Raw genomic sequence first — 17,804 nt, forward strand, 5'->3', positions numbered from 1 at the left:
CTGATTGGTCAATGCAATTGTTCTCAAACGTTACGATTGGTCGATTTCATACCGATTGCCCTCCCTTTAGCGTTAGCTCAACGGAACCTTGAAACAAGAGGGCCTGTCGTCATTTCCCTAATGTTAAACGGAAACTGGCGAGTCCATGAAATAGAGAAAAGCTGCGAGAGGTGATGCTTGGACGAATAAATAATCAAATAACCTGACAAAAATACGAAGGGACTGTTTTCAGTTGCTTGATTGTTATATAGCGCCATCGACGGAAGACCAACAGCAATGTCTGCCCAAGCTCAAATGAGAGCTTTGCTCGACCAGCTAATGGGAACAGCGAGGGATGGTGAGTTGCCGTATAGTGCTAGCTGAGCTAGCTAGCTAGCCAAGATGGAGCCACTGCTCAGGCTCGCTTGTGTTGGTGTGTGATGAACAGACCTGCATGAATGGATTTACTGCAGAGGGCTGTGAAAAATACAGTAACGTTAGATTCAAGTAGCCTTTGCTGATTAAGGTTGCGATTTAATGTGTGTATCCATTTGGGCTCATTTTAATTCAAAGAGTTGTTACGTTTTTGCTTTAGCCTTTACCACTGTAACTTAGCGTTAGCTAACTCAATTCGTAGCTAGTTGGTAGCTAACTTAGCTGACGCTACTGTTGAGAAGTTACGGAACCGTCAGGGGCCATGGTACCGAGCTTTAAACGATATGTAACAATGTATAAATACCTGGCATTAATCCAGTTATAACTAACGTTAGTTCAGAGGATAATGTTAACGCTACTGCGTTACATTCATAGTACTCATTATTGATAGACTTGCAAACGACCCGCAGGCTAGACGTCACATTAGGCCTAACGTTACCAGTTGTTTTTGAACTAACACTAGGTTTAATGAACCGGGTTATTCAACTGATAACTTGTGTTACGATTTCCAACATTATAATGTGAGTTAGTGTCTGTGAAAAGTTGATAAAAATATCAATAATTTGCACTCAAACTCAATAGTGTAACATTAGAATAAAAGTCCTGTATTTACAGTCTTACTCAAGTAAACCCCACAAGTAGGATCAGCAAAATGTATTTAAGCATCATCCAGTAGAATGGACCTTCACAGTGTCGCGTTGTATTTTTGAATTATTGCTTATTATTACCACTGTGTGTAGTAATCAGTATTTTAATGTTGTAGTTGGTTTAAGGTGGGGCTAATCTGAACGACTTTGTATATCGTTGGACAGCAAATGTCATAAAAGTGTACAATCTTATAATTTAAGTTGATTATAATTTGTATTTTAAATCTTTATCATATTAGTGTCCTGTAATTGCAGCTGATAAAGTATATTTGCCCCTGAAATTTAGTAGAAATTTAAAATGGAAATACCCAAGTCAGGTAAAGGTACCTTTTTTAAAGTTGTATTTTATTTCTCTAAACACTAAATGAAGAACATTATTTTCTCTCAATTGGTTGTTCCTGAGTTTACAATAACTAGAACAAACTGTGTACCGACACCAGTGCCTGGTGTTAAAATAAATAAATAATAGCCTACTTAATGAACCTCACCAATGCAAATTAATAAAAAAAATGAATGCTATTATCCTGATAATATAACTGTTGTTGTCTTTATTAGTGCTTTGATCATTGAGTGATTTTTGTGATTGCTTCCAGCCATTTGGATACAGACATTAAAAGGTAAATCAGCTGTCAAGTCTGATTGTCATGGGTAGAAAATGACAGCTTATCGCTGCCCTGCCATTTTATAAGTCAGAGGTTCATCCTGACAATTGAATTGAATACAGTCTTGTTAATTTTCTTTTAACAAGTTGATAATTCGATCTATACAGTTAGAGTGAAGTTGTGTTGTGAGTTTGTGGGTGTATGTGTGGTGAGATTGATATCAAATTCTTCCCATACATTTGTTGCATACAAACTGAACAATTGTGGCCCCTTTATTTTATTCATTAAGGTTCAGTGTATCTTTGCCAGCCTACATCAATCTGCAAAGGAGTTGCAGAAAAGCCTCATGTTCATCGAGCCGTGAGTCACACATAATTTTTAAAGCTGTTATGATGAATATCCAAACAATTTGTTTGCCTTCCGGAAGTTATTGTAGCCTTTTTTTTAAATCTCACAAATGGGTATATCTTCAGTGGCACTAGCATTACAATTTGGAGTAGTGTTATGCAGCTTGAGCTAAGACGACAGATCGCGCTGAATCCAAACGAGCAGTTTTTCCATTAGACGTCTGTTTTCAGAAGGCAATTTTTAGCAGTCATCGAAACAAAAACTTTGCACACATCATTTACAATCTGACTTGTGTATGACTCCCAACTTCTTACTACAGGTATGGGCAAGAAAACTGTTCCCATTTATACTTTTCTACAGCGGGTTTAAAATTCTGCAGCTGAGGTCTTGAAGATGCAGAAGGGTACAGTATGTGGTGCAGATCGCAGTGTGTATAAACAACAATTTTTTTCTTGGATTTCTTTTGGTTTTTCTTTTTTTTCATTCCTTTTCAATGTTTCATATTTGTAAAAGGCTTGGCTGGAACATTTGCCTGAAATGTTTACATTTCTTATCACAGTCATAATAGCAGTCTTTGCTGCATAGTCAAATGTAATGAACACTTAAGCGTACACTACATCAAGGTAGCTCTGTTCACACCAGTTAATTGAAACAACAAGTTTATAGTTATTTACCAGTTTTGTGCTCCTATTAGCTTAATCTCATAATACCCCACATTTACCCGAGTGGACATTGAGCCTTGACACGTTAAACTTAAGTTGACGCTCTAACATCGCCATATTTTTTGATTGAGGCTTGGGTAAGGTAAGCACTAAGAATAAGTGGAAGTACCATATACATGCACACACATAACTTTTGCTTCTTCAGTGTTGATAGATGAATGAATAATTAACGTAGTACAACAGAGGCACACTTACTCTTTTACTGGTAAATATAATGCTACACTGAGGAAGTATATGTAAAACATTGACAATCACAAATATAAGTGTTGGTTCTCACTGATCTAGGTGGGCAAAAAGTCCTTGAGTTCATATTAGTGACACCCAGTGAATGTAGTGCTATTACAGTAATGTATTTTAAAGCACTGGATACCTCGCCCCTGCGAACAAATATCTGAGGTCTTTCTCACTGGTTGTTTTTTTGGACTGTTGCAGGGGATGAGACGCGGCAGAGGGTGAAGTTCACCGACGAGCGAGTCTGCAAAAGTCATCTTCTAAACTGCTGTCCACATGACATCCTGTCTGGAACTGTAAGTAGTCTACAATTTAGGTCTGACCAGCAGTATCTGTTTCACAGAAGAGTCAGTTTGAGTCACTTCTGTTTGTGTTTTGGTGATAGCGAATGGACCTGGGGGAGTGCACGAAGATCCATGACTTGGCACTTCGGGCAGATTATGAAATTGCCTCCAAGGAGAGAGATCTGTTCTTTGAGCTTGACGTAAGCGATGTCCTTCTAATAAATAATGCAGTGTGAAGACCATAGATTTTTCAGTCACCATAATAAAACACAGATTTACTGCACACACGTGGGGGAGGATGTGTTTGCTATATACTTGCCTTTGCTTTTAATTGAAGTCAAGTGCTTATCCAATTCTTATATTAGCTAACATGTCTATTTTTAACTGTTTCTTTTGTGGAGGAGTGGCTCATTCACACCCCTTAATGACAGTTAAGCTAAGTGCTACAATGGGGCTTTTCACCAATACCACTGACTGGCACCCACAAAACAACCTTAGTTGTAGACCAGCTGTTGCACTGTGCAACATTTGAACAGTGTTCGCTCAATATAATTCAGCAGATTTAGACAATGCAGAGGAACATTTATATAATTTAAAATATCTACCAAGTCACCTATTTAAGTCTGTGTGTCTATTAACACATTTTCTCTCTCCTAAAGGCGGTCGATCACCTGGAGTCATTCATTGCTGACTGTGACCGGAGGACAGAACTAGCCAAGAAGCGCCTGGCTGAGACCCAAGAAGAGATCAGTGCTGAGGTTGCAGCAAAGGTGCGTGACAATGTTTTTTTTGTTTGTTTGTTTGTTTGTTTTTTAAACATAAACATTGTGGTACATACAGTCCCCTCCAAAAGTATTGGAATGGTAAGGCAAATTCCTTTGTTTTTGTTATTTGTATTTGGGTTTAAGATCAAAAGATGAGTATGAAACAAGAATTCAGAATTTCAGCTTTCATTTCCTGGTATTCACATCTAGATGTGTTAAACAACTCAGGACATACCACCCTTTGTTTGAACCCACCCATTTTTCAAGTGAGCAGAAGTATTGGAACAAATAATCTTAAAGTAAATAACATTTAATATTTTGGTGGCATAACTCTTGCTTGCAATAACTGCCTCAAGCCTGCGACCCATCGACATCACCAAAGTGTTGCATTCTTCATTTGTGATGCTATTCCAGGCTTTTACCGCAGCTTCTTTCAGTTCTTGTTTGTTTCGGGGTGTTTCTCCCTTCAGTCTCCTCTTAAGGAGGTGAATGCATGCTCTATTGGGTTAAGGTCAGGTGATTGACTTGGCCAGTCTCAAACCTTCCACTTTTTCCCCTGATGAAGTCCTTTGTTTTGTTGGCAGTGTGCTTTAGCTCATTGTCCTGCTGCATGATAAACTTCCTCCCGATTAGTTTAAATGCATTTCTCCGTAAATTGGCAGACAAAATGTTTCTGTACGCTTCTGAATTCAAATATCTCTGTCATCAGCTAATGTTGTTTTCCTTGGCTGACCTGTTGGACGTCTGTTGCTCAGTACACCAGTAGTTTCTTTCTTTTTCAGGACATTCCAAATTGTTGTGCTTGCTATGCCCAATGTTTGTCCAATGGCTCTGGTCGATTTTCCTTCTTTTCTCAGCTTGACAATGGCTTGCTTTTCTCCCATAGACAGCTCTCTGGTCTTCATGTTGGTTTAAACTCTAACAGGAAATGCAGTCTTTATAGGTTTGAACAAAGCATGAAAACTTAGCCTAGTCATGCAGAGCTATTTAATGTTTGGACAATCAACCTAAAAGGCAACACTTGGGCAACAAGAAACATCTGTCCGTCACATGTTCCAATACTTCTGCTCACTTTAAAAATGGGTGTGTTCAAACAAAGGGTGGTATGTCCTAAGATGTTAAACACATCTAGATGTAAATACCACAAAAAGAGAGCTGAAATTCTGAACTCTTGTCTCATACTTATCTTTTGATCTTAAACCCAAATGTCTTCAGTGAACAACAAAAACAAAGAAATTTGCCTTACCGTTCCAATACTTTTGGAGGGGACTGTATGTGTAACATTGACACTTTCACTTTTTCATGCAGCGTCTAGTTTAACAATGTTTGCAACAGACCTGTCAGATGTGAATTATGTTGTTTGTGCTGTGTTGCAGGCAGAGAAGGTTCATGAACTGAATGAGGAAATAGGGAAGCTCCTGGCCAAGGCTGAGCAGCTTGGAGCCGAGGGCAACGTTGATGAGGCCCAGAAGGTCCTGCAGGAAGTGGAGAAGGTCCGCACTAGGAAGAAGGATGCAGAGGTGAGGAAGAAATAATTGGATGATGTGGTGCTTTTCTTTTTTTATATTAATAATTCCATCTTCTGATGCCTTAATGCTGCCCCTCATTATTTTCTTCTTTCTCAGGAAGAGTACAGAAACTCCATGCCGGCCTCCAGCTTCCAGCAGCAGAAGCTTCGGGTGTGCGAAGTCTGCTCTGCTTACCTGGGTCTCCATGACAATGACCGTCGTTTGGCCGACCATTTTGGTGGGAAGCTTCATCTGGGCTTCATTCAGATCAGAGAGAAACTGGACCAACTAAAGGTATGTGCCAGCTTGTAGCACCATGTACATAAGACATCCATTACTACAAAAACCCTAAATTAATGACAAGTATATGTAGGAGTGACATGGTGCTGATATTGAAAACAAAGAAAAGAAAAAAATGCGTGATGAATTGTCTTGTGGTTTGGGTAAAGATAGTTTCACCTCTAATTTGTGCACTGTATTTTTGATCAGAAAACTGTGGTCGACAAGCAGGAGAAAAGGAACCAGGAGCGCTTGAAGAGACGAGAAGAGAGAGAGAAAGAGGAAAGGATGAAGAAGAAGTGAGTGCAGACATGTATGATGCTGGTGACATGTTTAAAGTGTGTATGTTTTATGGTTCAAACGTATTGTTTTGACATCCACTTATTTCATAGGACCAGATCACGGAGCAGAGAGCATAGAAGGTGAGAACGCTGCTCACTCTTTCCGCATTTTTAAATCAATTGGTTGTTCTGAGTAAAAGGACTATCTTAGGCAAATTATAACTCACTTGTGTCTTCTATTTTTATCAGGTCCCGTTCTCGTGACCGGAGAAGGAGACGCTCGCGCTCCTCATCACGAGACAAGCGCCGTTCTCGCTCACGCTCCAGGGAGAGGAAGAGGAGGCATCGCAGCCGATCCCGCTCTCGCAGCCGAGGACACCGTCACAGCCACGAGCAGAGCTCCAAACACAAGTAAATAATGAAGTGTATAATCTCTTTGGTTTCCAGCAGGTTAATAAGAAGTATGTTGCCCACTCGTGGTCATAAATGTTAAATACACTCCTTCAGACTAGTAATATCCATCCCATCTGAGCTGTAAATGTCTCTTTACAAATACACATTTTTCTTCTACTTTTTTCTTCTGTGCGTTACTTGAATATCTCATACTTTGACACCCAGGTCGTCCAGGGACCGAGAGCGCTCATCCAGAGACAGGTCACGGGAGCGCGACAGGCGAGACGGTATGAACGGCAGATCGGACTCCCGCCGGGCAGACGACAGGGACATGGGGGACCTCTAAAGACCAAACTCGGCATCTATCACGACACACAACCTCCTCCTGTCTCTCTCACCTGTCTGTCCATTTATAATAACCTAATGTTACACACAGTCCTGGCCTTGACCCCATTGTTCTCCCGCCTGCCTCCTTTGTTTGCTTTAACAGTTAATGCAGCCGACCCAGAGTGTACACGTACCTGAAATACTATGGATTAAAATCTCTAGCATCCAGATATATTGGAAGATTGCATTGAGATAGGGGGGATTAGTTATTGATCAGCAGTGGAGTGTATTGTGACCCACATCTGTAATTTGGTGGCTGTCTGTATCCAATACATGTCTTGTTATAAACTGCCCTACAACAGAAAAAGTGACCATAAACTGATGGTCTGCTGGGCTGAAGCATAAAATGTAACTGATCTGCGTCTTTTATCATTAACCGAAGGTCTTTTGATACACAGTCTGTCTGTAAATATGGTTTGGGCCCACTGATTGTAATGGTCTGAAAGGCCTCATCCTGTCGAGTTGTTTTGTTTCACCAGCTCCTGGTAAACAGCACTTGGTGTTTGAAAGTTGCAAGTATTCGTATTAACCTAATTTCCCTCATTATCCTTTTTTTTTTTTTTTTTTTTTTTTTACTATCAAGTTGTATTTTATGCTGTCAGTAGTGAAGGGAATCTATTTGATTGGTTTGGCCAGTGCTTGTTTTGAAGTCTCTTGTTTCAGTTTGTTTCGATCTTGATTTTGTTTATTTAAAATAATGAAAATAAATGGTTCCTCCAAAGTTAGTGTCGGCATGCAAAGCAGTAGGTTCAGAAATTATACAGTGGAAATTCATTGCTATAACTGTACATAACCTTTTGTTAGTCGAGACATGAGTTGAAATTTTGACCCAAACAGATTTTAATGGATGCATTGCTTTACCTAATGTGTGAAGTCATATCTGTTTATGTTCTGCTGGAAATCTTTCTTTGAAGTCTCTAAATAAAAGAAATCCCAACATTTTATTTTTATTGTGTGCTCGCCGCGTTCTTGTCACAGCACGTTAGTCATGGCTGAATTATTAAACGAGCATAAATACAAAGATAAATACATTTCATTTATTGAAATTAGTCTTCACCTACAAGGCAGAAATGAGACTGAAGGAAACCTCACATTAAAATCAACAACATAAATTACAAATGGTGTACTTTAATGATAAAATATATAATTTGAACAGCACTGCCTGATAAAAAGCTTAAATTTCTTATTCACTTCTAAATACTTCAGGTTTAACATGAACTAATTATGTCATAATGACCGTTGTGGTCTTCAGACAATGCTGTATGATTGAGTCACTATTCCACAGTTGTTCCCTGGTGAGTACAATCAATAAATCAGGAGTTGGATCTTTAGTGACAATAACACCAGAATATCACAATCCTTCATCTGAAAATTCATGACGTAGACGCCTGCTGCTCACAATGTGGTGCTGTCCAGTTTCAGATCAACCTTCATTTTCTGTTTCTCCATGACTGCCTCCAACTCTGTGGCCCTCCGGGCATCCTGGAGAAAGCAGAAGCGAATTGGGACACATGAAGGTAAAAGGATCTGTATTTTTATAAAAGAATGCTATAGGGTAAAAAATGTGTTTGTCTGTGTCTGTTTGTTTTAGAGGTTTAAAATGTTTTCAGCAACAGAGTTTGATGTGGCGTTTATGTGAAGTATAGACCTCTTCTTTAGCACACGACTACTTAGAAAAGACAACATGCCATGACAATAAAGTGACTCAGTAGCATCAGGAAGCTGGTCCCTTGGTCAAGAAATTGTGTTTTCCTGCTCACTGAATAAATTAATATTGGGCCATAATTTCATGTTTCTGACACAAGGTAAACTATGTTCAATAAATTATGCTACCAATAGTTTTTCCCTGTCACCAGATTGCATTTACAGAGAAATTAATATGAAATTGATGTACAATCAGTTCATCTTTGAACTCCCTAATCTGGTTGAAATAAAATATCAATAATCCATAAATAGTGCACTTTTCTGCCAAGAAGTCTGGAGGCATTTTATTGTGAGTTACTATCCTGACACGCTGTGGAAAAATAGGTTTGAATGGTTGGTTTTTAATGCATGTGATGTATGTGGAAAGAATTCTTAGCAAAATCAATTAAGCATCGATTACACTCATGATTTTGTGTTTGCTTGCTGTTAAAAGTTGTTCTCTGCACACTCAACTGGTTAATGTTTGATAACTGGTCAGATGTGTTTGACAGAAACAGAGAAACAAAGACCAGCTTTAAAGTGGCCATAATGTTCCTTCAATTTACCTCCAGTAGTGCTTTCTGCACAGTGAGCTGGCTGTACACTCTGGCACCCTCATCTGGAATCACAGATCGTAGCTCCTCCTTGTTGAGGGAGAAGAGCTGGGCCCCTGTCAGCACTCCCAAACATGACACCGTTCTGATGGACAAAAAGTACAAATTACTAATCTAGACAAACAGCCGCTTTAATGCAAGTTTTTCTATCCTTAATATCTATCCACCCATAATGAGAACATATACATTGATTATCTGTAGATTTTAGTAATTTACCTGTTCTATAGTTTGTCATTCATTTCCTTATAAGCTTTCTGACACTGAAAAACTGCTTTGTCATGGATAAATGACACTGGCAGCACATCCCAGTGTGTAAACAGGCCTGTAGTCAGCTGTTGTGACATCACTCACGGTTCACTGAAGCCCTTCCCTCGGAGCCACTCCGCTACCTCCTCTGGAGGAGAGTGGTAGTCCAGAGGAATGGAGGTCTCTGAGGAGCGAGGGATGACCAGGGGTTTGTTCATATTCTTTCCATTGGTCAGTCTCTGGAGCAGCTCATCATTCATCAGCATGACTGGAAAGATCGAAAGAGATAGAAATAATGATGATATTTAAGTCTTTTATGCCCACATTCTATTATTATTACTTTTTATTAATGTTCTCATTCTACACTATTTTGTATCGTACTGCAACTAATTGTTATTTTTATTATGGATCAATCTGTTGCTTATTTTCTCCATTAATTGACTGACTATTTGGTTTATAAAAATTCTGAAAATGGTGACAAATGCCGTCACTATTACCCAGAGCCCAAGGTGACACCTTCACAATGCTTGTTGTCCAAACCTCACATGAAAAATGACTTGAAAAAGTAGTTGTCAATACATTTCCTTTCAATCGACCAACTGATTAATTGACTAATCAATCGAGCTGTCCTTGTGTACTGTGCTTTTAATCTAATCAATAACTGTTGCAGAGACAGTCTAGGAGATTATAGCTCCCTATATTCAAAGCACCTTTTCACAGCATCTATATGACACACCCACACCTCCCACACAAACGCGTATAGTTTAGTACCTTTATTATCTGTGTCCTCTGCAACTGGTACGTGTTGGCTGTATGCTGGTAAGCTGTGGGGACGCTTGGGGGAGTGGGAGGGGGCGCGGGGTGGAGCAGGAGGGCTGGGTGGGACCGCAGAGATGGTCTTGATGAGGGTAGGTGGAGCTGGAGCCTGCAGGAATGTGGAGCAGAGAGGGAAATTAAGACTGGAATTCACTCAGGTGTCTACAGGTGACAACATACATCTGTGCTTGTGTGGTTCGTGTGTGTGTGTGTGTGTGTGTGTGTGTGTGTGTGTGTGTGCGTTTTTTCGTCTCACACTCGGGGGTTTGTTTGTGACGGGACTGTCTGCGTGAGCCACAGGTTCCAGGATGTTGAAGGGAACAAACCCGATCTGGTTGAAGCGATTGCGACACTTCCACCAGCGCTTGGATGATTCGATCACCTGTCAGGCAGAGGAGTTGCTGTCAACAACTGCATATACTGCAGGCTTCATGATGGGTTCCTGAATGCACCACTAATACGGTCTTATTGTGTTATTTTACATAAACTACTTGATTTCATTACCTCGAGTGTCTCCCCCTGCTGCACTGAAAGCTCACTGCTGTTCCTGGCTATGAATTCATAGGTGCAGCTGTACAGTCTCTCGGGCTCTGGCTGAAGTCTGAGAGGAACGTAGACACACACCATTATCATACAGTACAGGGTTAAATTGTAGCAGCTGATTGATTTGCTTCTTAAAGATGTCCTACCTTTCATCTCTGACGTGCCTTTCTGGAGGTCCGACTAGCTGAGGAGACTGCTGGGGGTCGACAAGATGGACATTCATGAATATGCAGAACCCACAAAGGCATAAACAGACGGAGAGAAACAGGTAAAGGGTCATCACACAGAGGGAATGGGGTGGCTGACAAAATACAAGACTGAAATTCTTGTTAAACATGCACACGCAGCGAGAGCTTTGAGAGTTTCCTCTTAAAAGGAAGGTTTCAAAAGAAAAAAATGAAGCCCTAGCCAACAGAGTGAAAAATGTCCTCTTTATCTGTTGGAATTTCAGGAGTGCATTAATCAGCAAAACACCACTTTCAGCAATTATTTTACGTACTGTTAATAATCATAACATGTGCCGAACATAAGCTTGAACAACAGTTAAGTTAAAAATCACAGTCATTCATATATAATAGTGGATTCATATAATGATTTATAACCAAAGCCAACACAAAAACATGTGGAACAGGTATTCCATACCTCTTGTTTTACCCGGAGGTCCTCGAGTTTGTGCTGTGACTCAACCGGATCCTCCCAAACCTGCCCATTTGCCTTCAGGGCTTCCGGCTTCCAACCACTCAAGAACACTGGGGTGTACGGAGCTACAGGCCCTCTGAGCTGAGACCTGAGAGAGCACAAAGAGTCACTGTATTGGGCCTTGTTGCACTTACTTTACAGTGTGACCAAAACTACGATTGCCTGTTAAACATGCAGTATGTCGTGCCAATACTAAATATCTTCACATTACATTCACGCCTGAGAAATCTGTCCAGTGTGGCCAACAAAATTATATTGTTGGCTGTGTGGAAAGATTTATTACATTAAAATTCCCCATTAAAATGTTATGGTATTCAGCATACTTTTAAAAGGTAATCAATCAAATAACATTTCACTGAGGTTTTTTTGCTTTCACGCAGCTGTGGTCAGTGAAGAATCTCCATCACATACTGAATTATCTCAGGGGAAGCCAGGCAAAATAAAGAAAAACTGGGTCATCATTCTTGACGAAAATGTATTTCATGTTACTTGTTGGTACTGACCGTGGGAGCGTCCAGTTGGGACCCAGAGATGTCCACAGCTGCCTCTCCTCCTCGTTCAGGTTGTCTTGTAGCAGGGAAACAGCAGAGTTGGTCAGGGCGGGGCTGGACACCGTGGCTCCGAGATCTGGTCCCCCTGTTGTTTTCACCATCTGTACATGCACCCACATAAGAGACAACCGATTTTCATGCTCCCAGTTTGTACGAACAGGTCTAATACCAAATGTCTGAACAATCCCTGGTGTTTTTGACCAAATATCCCTTCTGATCGCGCAGTAGTACGCTAATGTCTGACATTATTTGATTAGTAATTAAGCTAAACACAACTTTTCTTTTTTTGTTAGAGCTCAGTCAACCAAAGTATGAGACACACACACACACACACACACATTCAAACAAACAAACAAACATATACAAGCCTAATGGATGCATCCAAACACACAAACAACACATACAAACACATGAAAAAGCGACATACACAGTCCCAGAGATGAGGCTGTGTGTTTCCATTAAGGTGTGCCATTATACAAGTATCAAACACACCCAAACCACCCACTGATTCTCTTGATGAGGACTGATTCATACCTGAATAGAAAAATTCTGGGGTAAGCCTTCATTGTTATATCAAACACTTGAAATGTCATGTCTGATGCTTGAAATTTTATTTGTAATTAGTTAAATACTCTTTCCTAAATCTGATGGCATATGTTTTTTAAGGAAAGTCATAGAGAAACTATTTTTGACAGCCGGAATACACCTGTGTTGTAATTCCAAGCAGCAGTCAGGGGACAGCAACGTGGCATTTTAAGCACTATGAGAGTCCAGCTCAAATCCATTCCAACTGTTTTACAAGTACGCACCTAGGACACACACCTGTGCACAAACACCGACGTATAAACCAGAACAAACAAATGTGGTATTTATTGAGTGTTTGGAGTTTCAGTTGGGCTAACTCACTGGGAACTGCCCTGTGTAAATAAATGGAAAAATGAATGAATGGAACTTGTAGTTTCTGGCAACAGTACTCAACTACACTGACGTCTTTCCATTATTTTGACAAGACACACGCTTGCATTTTTTTTTCCACACTTGTGTTTAGCAACAGCTCAGGGACCAACATACTGTCTCTGACCTGGTTTTGACCCATTAGCTATTATATAACAATGTTATATAATATATTGTCCACATGTTTTCGACACCCAAATCTTCTGTTCATCTGCTCCAATATGATGAGACATGATGATGAGACAGAATGAGAGATGTGGACACTAGATTTATCTTAAAACGTTTGTCATGCCCTGCCTAGGCTTTTTTATCTGTGCTGCATTAAAAGACAAGTGTTTACAGCTGTAGCAACAACAGGCGCTGCCTCCACAAGTCCAAACTGGTGGAGACGTAGAAGTTGTAAATGCTCACTTACCATATTCAATGGTTTGAATACATGGTGAACAAGCTCCTCTGAGGAAGGATTGGAGATGGTTGATTTCAGACGGGCCTATACAAAAATAAATAGAGTAATTTATGATGTAGCACACTAAGATAACCAAAAAAAAAATCAAATGTGGCCTGACTGAATACACACCAGCAGGCTAAAGCAATATTTGAATTTCTGGAAGATATCGATGAACTCCTCCTCTGGTGGAGGTCGGGCATTTGCAGCGAGTGAATCTTCTGTTGTTCAGATACACAAAATACAAGAAAATAGAGTACCCACAGTGTTATCAGGAGCCAGAGCTACATTATTATCATAACTAGTCTTGTGGGCAGTATCTGCAAAAAATCTCTTTTTACCTTCAGTAGTTTGCTTTTTACTTTTACTCTTCTTTTTCTTCTTCTTCTGGCTCAGCGCTGTTGCAGCCTCTGCAGTCTTCTGCAGCTTGGCCATGAAGTTCTCGATGTCATCGAAACAGTGATTGAGGATCCCCTGAGGGAGGGAGAACCAGTTTGTTATGCTGTTCAGATATGAGTTAAAGCCAGGGGTGACTGAAAAGGTTAAGAAAGGTAATCAGGAGACGTACCACTTCTCTCTCTGCTCGCAGGAAGGAGATGTCAGGCCCGCCGTTCACTGCCATAGAAGAGAGGAGACAATTCAGTTTGTCCATTGGCAATGAATGCAAATGGATGGTCTATACATGGCCCTGGTCTTTGCTGGATTTGTAATTCCTGCCCCCCTTTAGCCTTGAAACCCTCCCCCCTTACGCACACACAAACACACAAAGCATTCTTTGTGCTCCTAAATACTTCACACTTCTTTCTTTTCCTTCTTCTTACCATCTCATCATGTCAAACACTTTTCCAGCAAGCAGTTTTGCTGTCATATACGACTTTGTGTGGAAACAAGTATTTTTATCTTACCTCTGAGTCCGGGGTAAGGCGGAGGGTTGGATGGTGGGGGGTTTGGAGCTTGTGTGATGGGGTGGCTTGGGATTTCACTCGGGTTGATCATCTTTCCTTCACTCTGAGGAGGCCTGAAGGAAGAGAGGAGACATTCAAACCCCGCTACACTCTCCCAACATTGTTCTACAAGTAGTGTTATGATGGCGGCGACCTATCACTCTGCACCATCACAGGAAACACCCTTCAGGGGCTTTAAGAAGTCATCGCACGCATTCATAAAACACTCATTCGATTGCAGATAGGCTCAATCTCATTCTGCAGCATTGGAGACTATTACAACAACAGGACATCTTTAATCAGTGGATTCAGCCACACAACTCAGTCCTCCATCAATGGACATTATGCAGTGCCTCTGAAATTGAACCCCGCAGCCCTCATTCCACCTTGAAAGTACAGTAAACAGTCTGACTGTGCTTTCTTATGGCTATCGCCCATATTGCACACAACACTTTGCTTCAAACAAAACTCTCCTTTTAAACAAATCAACAAGCAACTAGACAGTTTAAAATACTAAAGACAAGGCCGTGGATAAAAAAAAAACCCTTTTTTTATGTTTGCCTACTCTTGCACACACACAAGCCCTCAGAGTTCTAGCTCAAACTTATGTGCTATTGAATCAGGATTTAAACACAAAAACCCCGCTGTCTGTCTGTCTTACCACATGTCCTCCACACGTCCTTTATAGATAAATGCTTTCAAAGCAGGTATTTCATTCAGCCCCCGAGAGTGCACACCGCCACCGTCGTCTCTCCTCCGCTCTCTCTCCCTTCTGTGACAATGGCCTTGTAATCTCTGTCACACCTTCTTAAGTTATGTGGAAACTGGTAAAACAAGTCCTACTCTCGCTCTCTCAGCTGTTTACACTGTCCTCTCTGTCTCCCTCTCTCTGCCAGACAGGTGGATGGTGACAGAGGTTTGCATTGATTCAGTGGAAAATAACACATAATGGCCGTAAAAGAGGAGAAAAGCAAACAGCTTAATGGGAGATGGGTCTGAATTATCGTGTATCATCCTTGTCTTTTGTTCGGCTGCGTGTGTGTTGTTATTTGGCTGCCCGTAAACCTCCACCCATACAATAACACCAAAACAATGCAAACACACACACACACACACACACACACAGAAACACGCCATGTCCCATTAAAACCATGATAAGATATGGGAACTAGGCACTTAAAAGATTGCATTTCATAAGGAACAAACATCAAATGAAGGGTTTTCAGTGTTAAAGCTTGTGACTATAACATTCACTATACCTGAGGCCATCAGGGAGCTTCTTACTCCGGCTTGAGGAGGACCCCAAAACTGCGCGTGAGATGTCGTCAGAGATTTGCTTTGCCTGGGAGAATAAGAATCTGAATCACTTGAAAAAACTGAACCTAATTTAAAACTGACACACTGAGTAGGGCAGGACAGAGCAGAGGGGCTGCTCAGATGTTATCACTCACCTTCACAGTCTCGCAGTTAAAGAAGTGAATGTCCGGTTTCTTCTGATCTACACCTTGGCAGACTAATAGAAGAAGGGATGGGAAGTGTTTTTCAGTGTTAATGGCATCGCAGCGGTGGATGGATTTGAAAGAGTATTTCTCCAGCTCGTCCTGCAAGGGTAGGTGAAATTGAAGGTCATTATGTGTGCTAATATGAATCTCATCTTCATCCACCCACAATCTATCCAGTCCTTCTGACCGTACTGCATCTGTTCTCACCTGGCTCTGTATGTCTCGGAGATGAATGGCTGCCGCTCCGACGTCCAGATACATCTGTTGAATCCACAGCTTTTTGTTCTGAGCCAGGAAGGAGAGACGTGACTTGGCCTCCTCCACGCCCTGCACATCCCCGTCCTGAAGTGAGAACGTCAGCAGGTGCTGCAAGTGGAGAGAATAAAGTAAAGGGTGAGGAAAAAGGCATCTTAAAATATGACTTAGTGGTCTTGAGAGTTAATGTGTAGATGTGTAGGAGATAGGACTTACACTGACAAGATATCGGGAGATGTTTGTCATCCTTTGTTCACTGTATCAGCGCCTCTGGTCTGAAATGTTTAAGTTAGAGCAGGTTTCTATGAATATATAGGCTGGGGAGAGGAGATTGGAAAATATGTTAGGAGGAGTTACAAAGGGTGTTGTCAAAGGACCTTTGATCTGCTCACAGATATAGATAGTTCAGCTGACACTGATGATGTGGTTTAAAGGCAGGCAGCGCTTTAATCTCAGCTAGTCCTTCTCTAAAATAATTTAGCCAGTGCCTGTGGAAGCAACACCCTCATTCCATTTTTCCCTTCCTGTGTTTGAGCCTACGTCAGTCTGCACCTCTCTGTGCTTCACTATCGTGGGATGGCACTATTTGAGCAAGCAAGCCACCTAACCAGTCTGATGGCAACACAGTGTATCTCATTACGTAATCTCATTTTGCCAGAGACCATCAATACCGAAATCACTGGCATCAAGAGAGCAAACGTCCAGTATCGCTAACACTCCCTGGTTTCATTAAAAATACATGGTCAAAATTACTTTACATGTTGTTTGTTCACACAGTCAGTGCCAAACTTGTGTGGCAGGTATCATGCTCATCTATGATATAGTATTTCAAAGTAAATGTCAACTATATACAGTGACAAATATTAGCAGGGCAATTTACGCACACCATTCTGACGTAAAAAAGTGAAAATTAATTTAATATCAGCACTACTGAAAAGGAATGTAAAAACATTAGCAAGAAATCAACCTCAGAACTTCACCCTGTTGATAATGATTACAAAAATGTTATAGTATTGTTATAATGTACTGTATGTGCAATCTGTAGGTCATGACTATGTTAAAACACGTCATGCTTTGGTTACAACATTGCTAAATACTATTATGACCCATGATTTAATTTAGTGTACCAGGTGTTTTGGACTTCAGTAAGTCTGTATTAGCAGTTTGAAATTTTATCAAATGAACTAACAACTTTGAATTAACAGAGGCTACATTGTTTTCCAAGTAGCTATAGCTGCTAATTACTTTTTATGCACTAGTGGCATAAAAACATCAATCACACAATATCTTTCAGTGCAGTTCCTGATTCATAGTTACTGTATAAATCAAAATTCATATAAAGATTAAACAGTCTTAAAAGTTAGACTACCTCAGCGACTGATAAGTGGAAACTGATATTTGATCAACTTACCAGGGTTGATAGGCTTCCAATGCTTTATTCCTGATGTTGGCAGCTGTGTATGTTTCCACCAAGAGTAAAACCTGTCCTGTGTTTCAGCGTACCTGCAGGTATCTCATTCCTCACTCTCATCTCTTTGGTATGGAAAGCTTTCACAGAGCAAAGGTGTGTCACCTTGAGCAGTACCGCCCACTCTACCACCCCACCTTAGAGATAAAAATATTTACTCAGTCTCTCACCTGTTGGGACACATTTAGGAAAGTGTGCAGGGTCATGGCTACAATTGGCAAAAT

The 17,804-nt window shown here is 40.7% G+C and overlaps 2 protein-coding genes across 7 annotated transcripts; one reads left to right on the forward strand and one right to left on the reverse strand.

Annotated features, from left to right (window-relative positions):
* Positions 1-112: 112 nt before the first annotated feature.
* On the forward strand, positions 113-7,804 carry luc7l (LUC7-like (S. cerevisiae)). Of its 4 annotated transcripts, XM_038736647.1 has the most exons (12): positions 129-337; positions 1,953-2,023; positions 2,331-2,414; positions 3,166-3,260; positions 3,350-3,448; positions 3,908-4,018; positions 5,389-5,532; positions 5,638-5,814; positions 6,010-6,098; positions 6,192-6,221; positions 6,330-6,491; positions 6,699-7,804. In XM_038736647.1, the coding sequence occupies exons 3-12, from the start codon at positions 2,405-2,407 to the stop codon at positions 6,817-6,819; spliced, it is 1,038 nt and encodes a 345-aa protein (XP_038592575.1). In that variant the 5' UTR covers positions 129-337; positions 1,953-2,023; positions 2,331-2,404; the 3' UTR covers positions 6,820-7,804. The 4 variants fall into 4 exon arrangements, with proteins under 4 accessions (XP_038592574.1, XP_038592575.1, XP_038592576.1 ...); XM_038736646.1 differs by lacking the exons at positions 1,953-2,023; positions 2,331-2,414 and having other exon boundaries at positions 113-337; XM_038736648.1 differs by having other exon boundaries at positions 1,953-3,260.
* Positions 7,416-17,643, reverse strand: eps8l1b (eps8 like 1b). 3 transcript variants are annotated; one of them, XM_038736645.1, is made up of 19 exons: positions 17,524-17,643; positions 16,329-16,429; positions 16,065-16,223; positions 15,807-15,956; positions 15,615-15,697; positions 14,317-14,429; positions 13,980-14,026; positions 13,753-13,885; positions 13,544-13,632; positions 13,382-13,456; positions 11,965-12,113; positions 11,405-11,549; positions 10,909-10,955; positions 10,724-10,820; positions 10,476-10,601; positions 10,175-10,328; positions 9,509-9,671; positions 9,110-9,242; positions 7,416-8,342 (listed from the first exon to the last, which is right to left on the reverse strand). In XM_038736645.1, the coding sequence occupies exons 2-19, from the start codon at positions 16,356-16,358 to the stop codon at positions 8,256-8,258; spliced, it is 1,980 nt and encodes a 659-aa protein (XP_038592573.1). In that variant the 5' UTR covers positions 16,359-16,429; positions 17,524-17,643; the 3' UTR covers positions 7,416-8,255. The 3 variants fall into 3 exon arrangements, with proteins under 3 accessions (XP_038592573.1, XP_038592571.1, XP_038592572.1); XM_038736643.1 differs by having other exon boundaries at positions 10,909-10,958; XM_038736644.1 differs by having other exon boundaries at positions 10,909-10,958; positions 16,329-16,387; positions 17,524-17,624.
* Positions 17,644-17,804: the final 161 nt, after the last annotated feature.

The sequence above is a fragment of the Micropterus salmoides genome, unplaced genomic scaffold (assembly GCF_014851395.1).
Source record: "Micropterus salmoides isolate LMB-PRFRI ecotype aquatic unplaced genomic scaffold, ASM1485139v1 Ms_hic_scaffold_21, whole genome shotgun sequence".
NCBI lineage: Eukaryota > Metazoa > Chordata > Actinopteri > Centrarchiformes > Centrarchidae > Micropterus > Micropterus salmoides.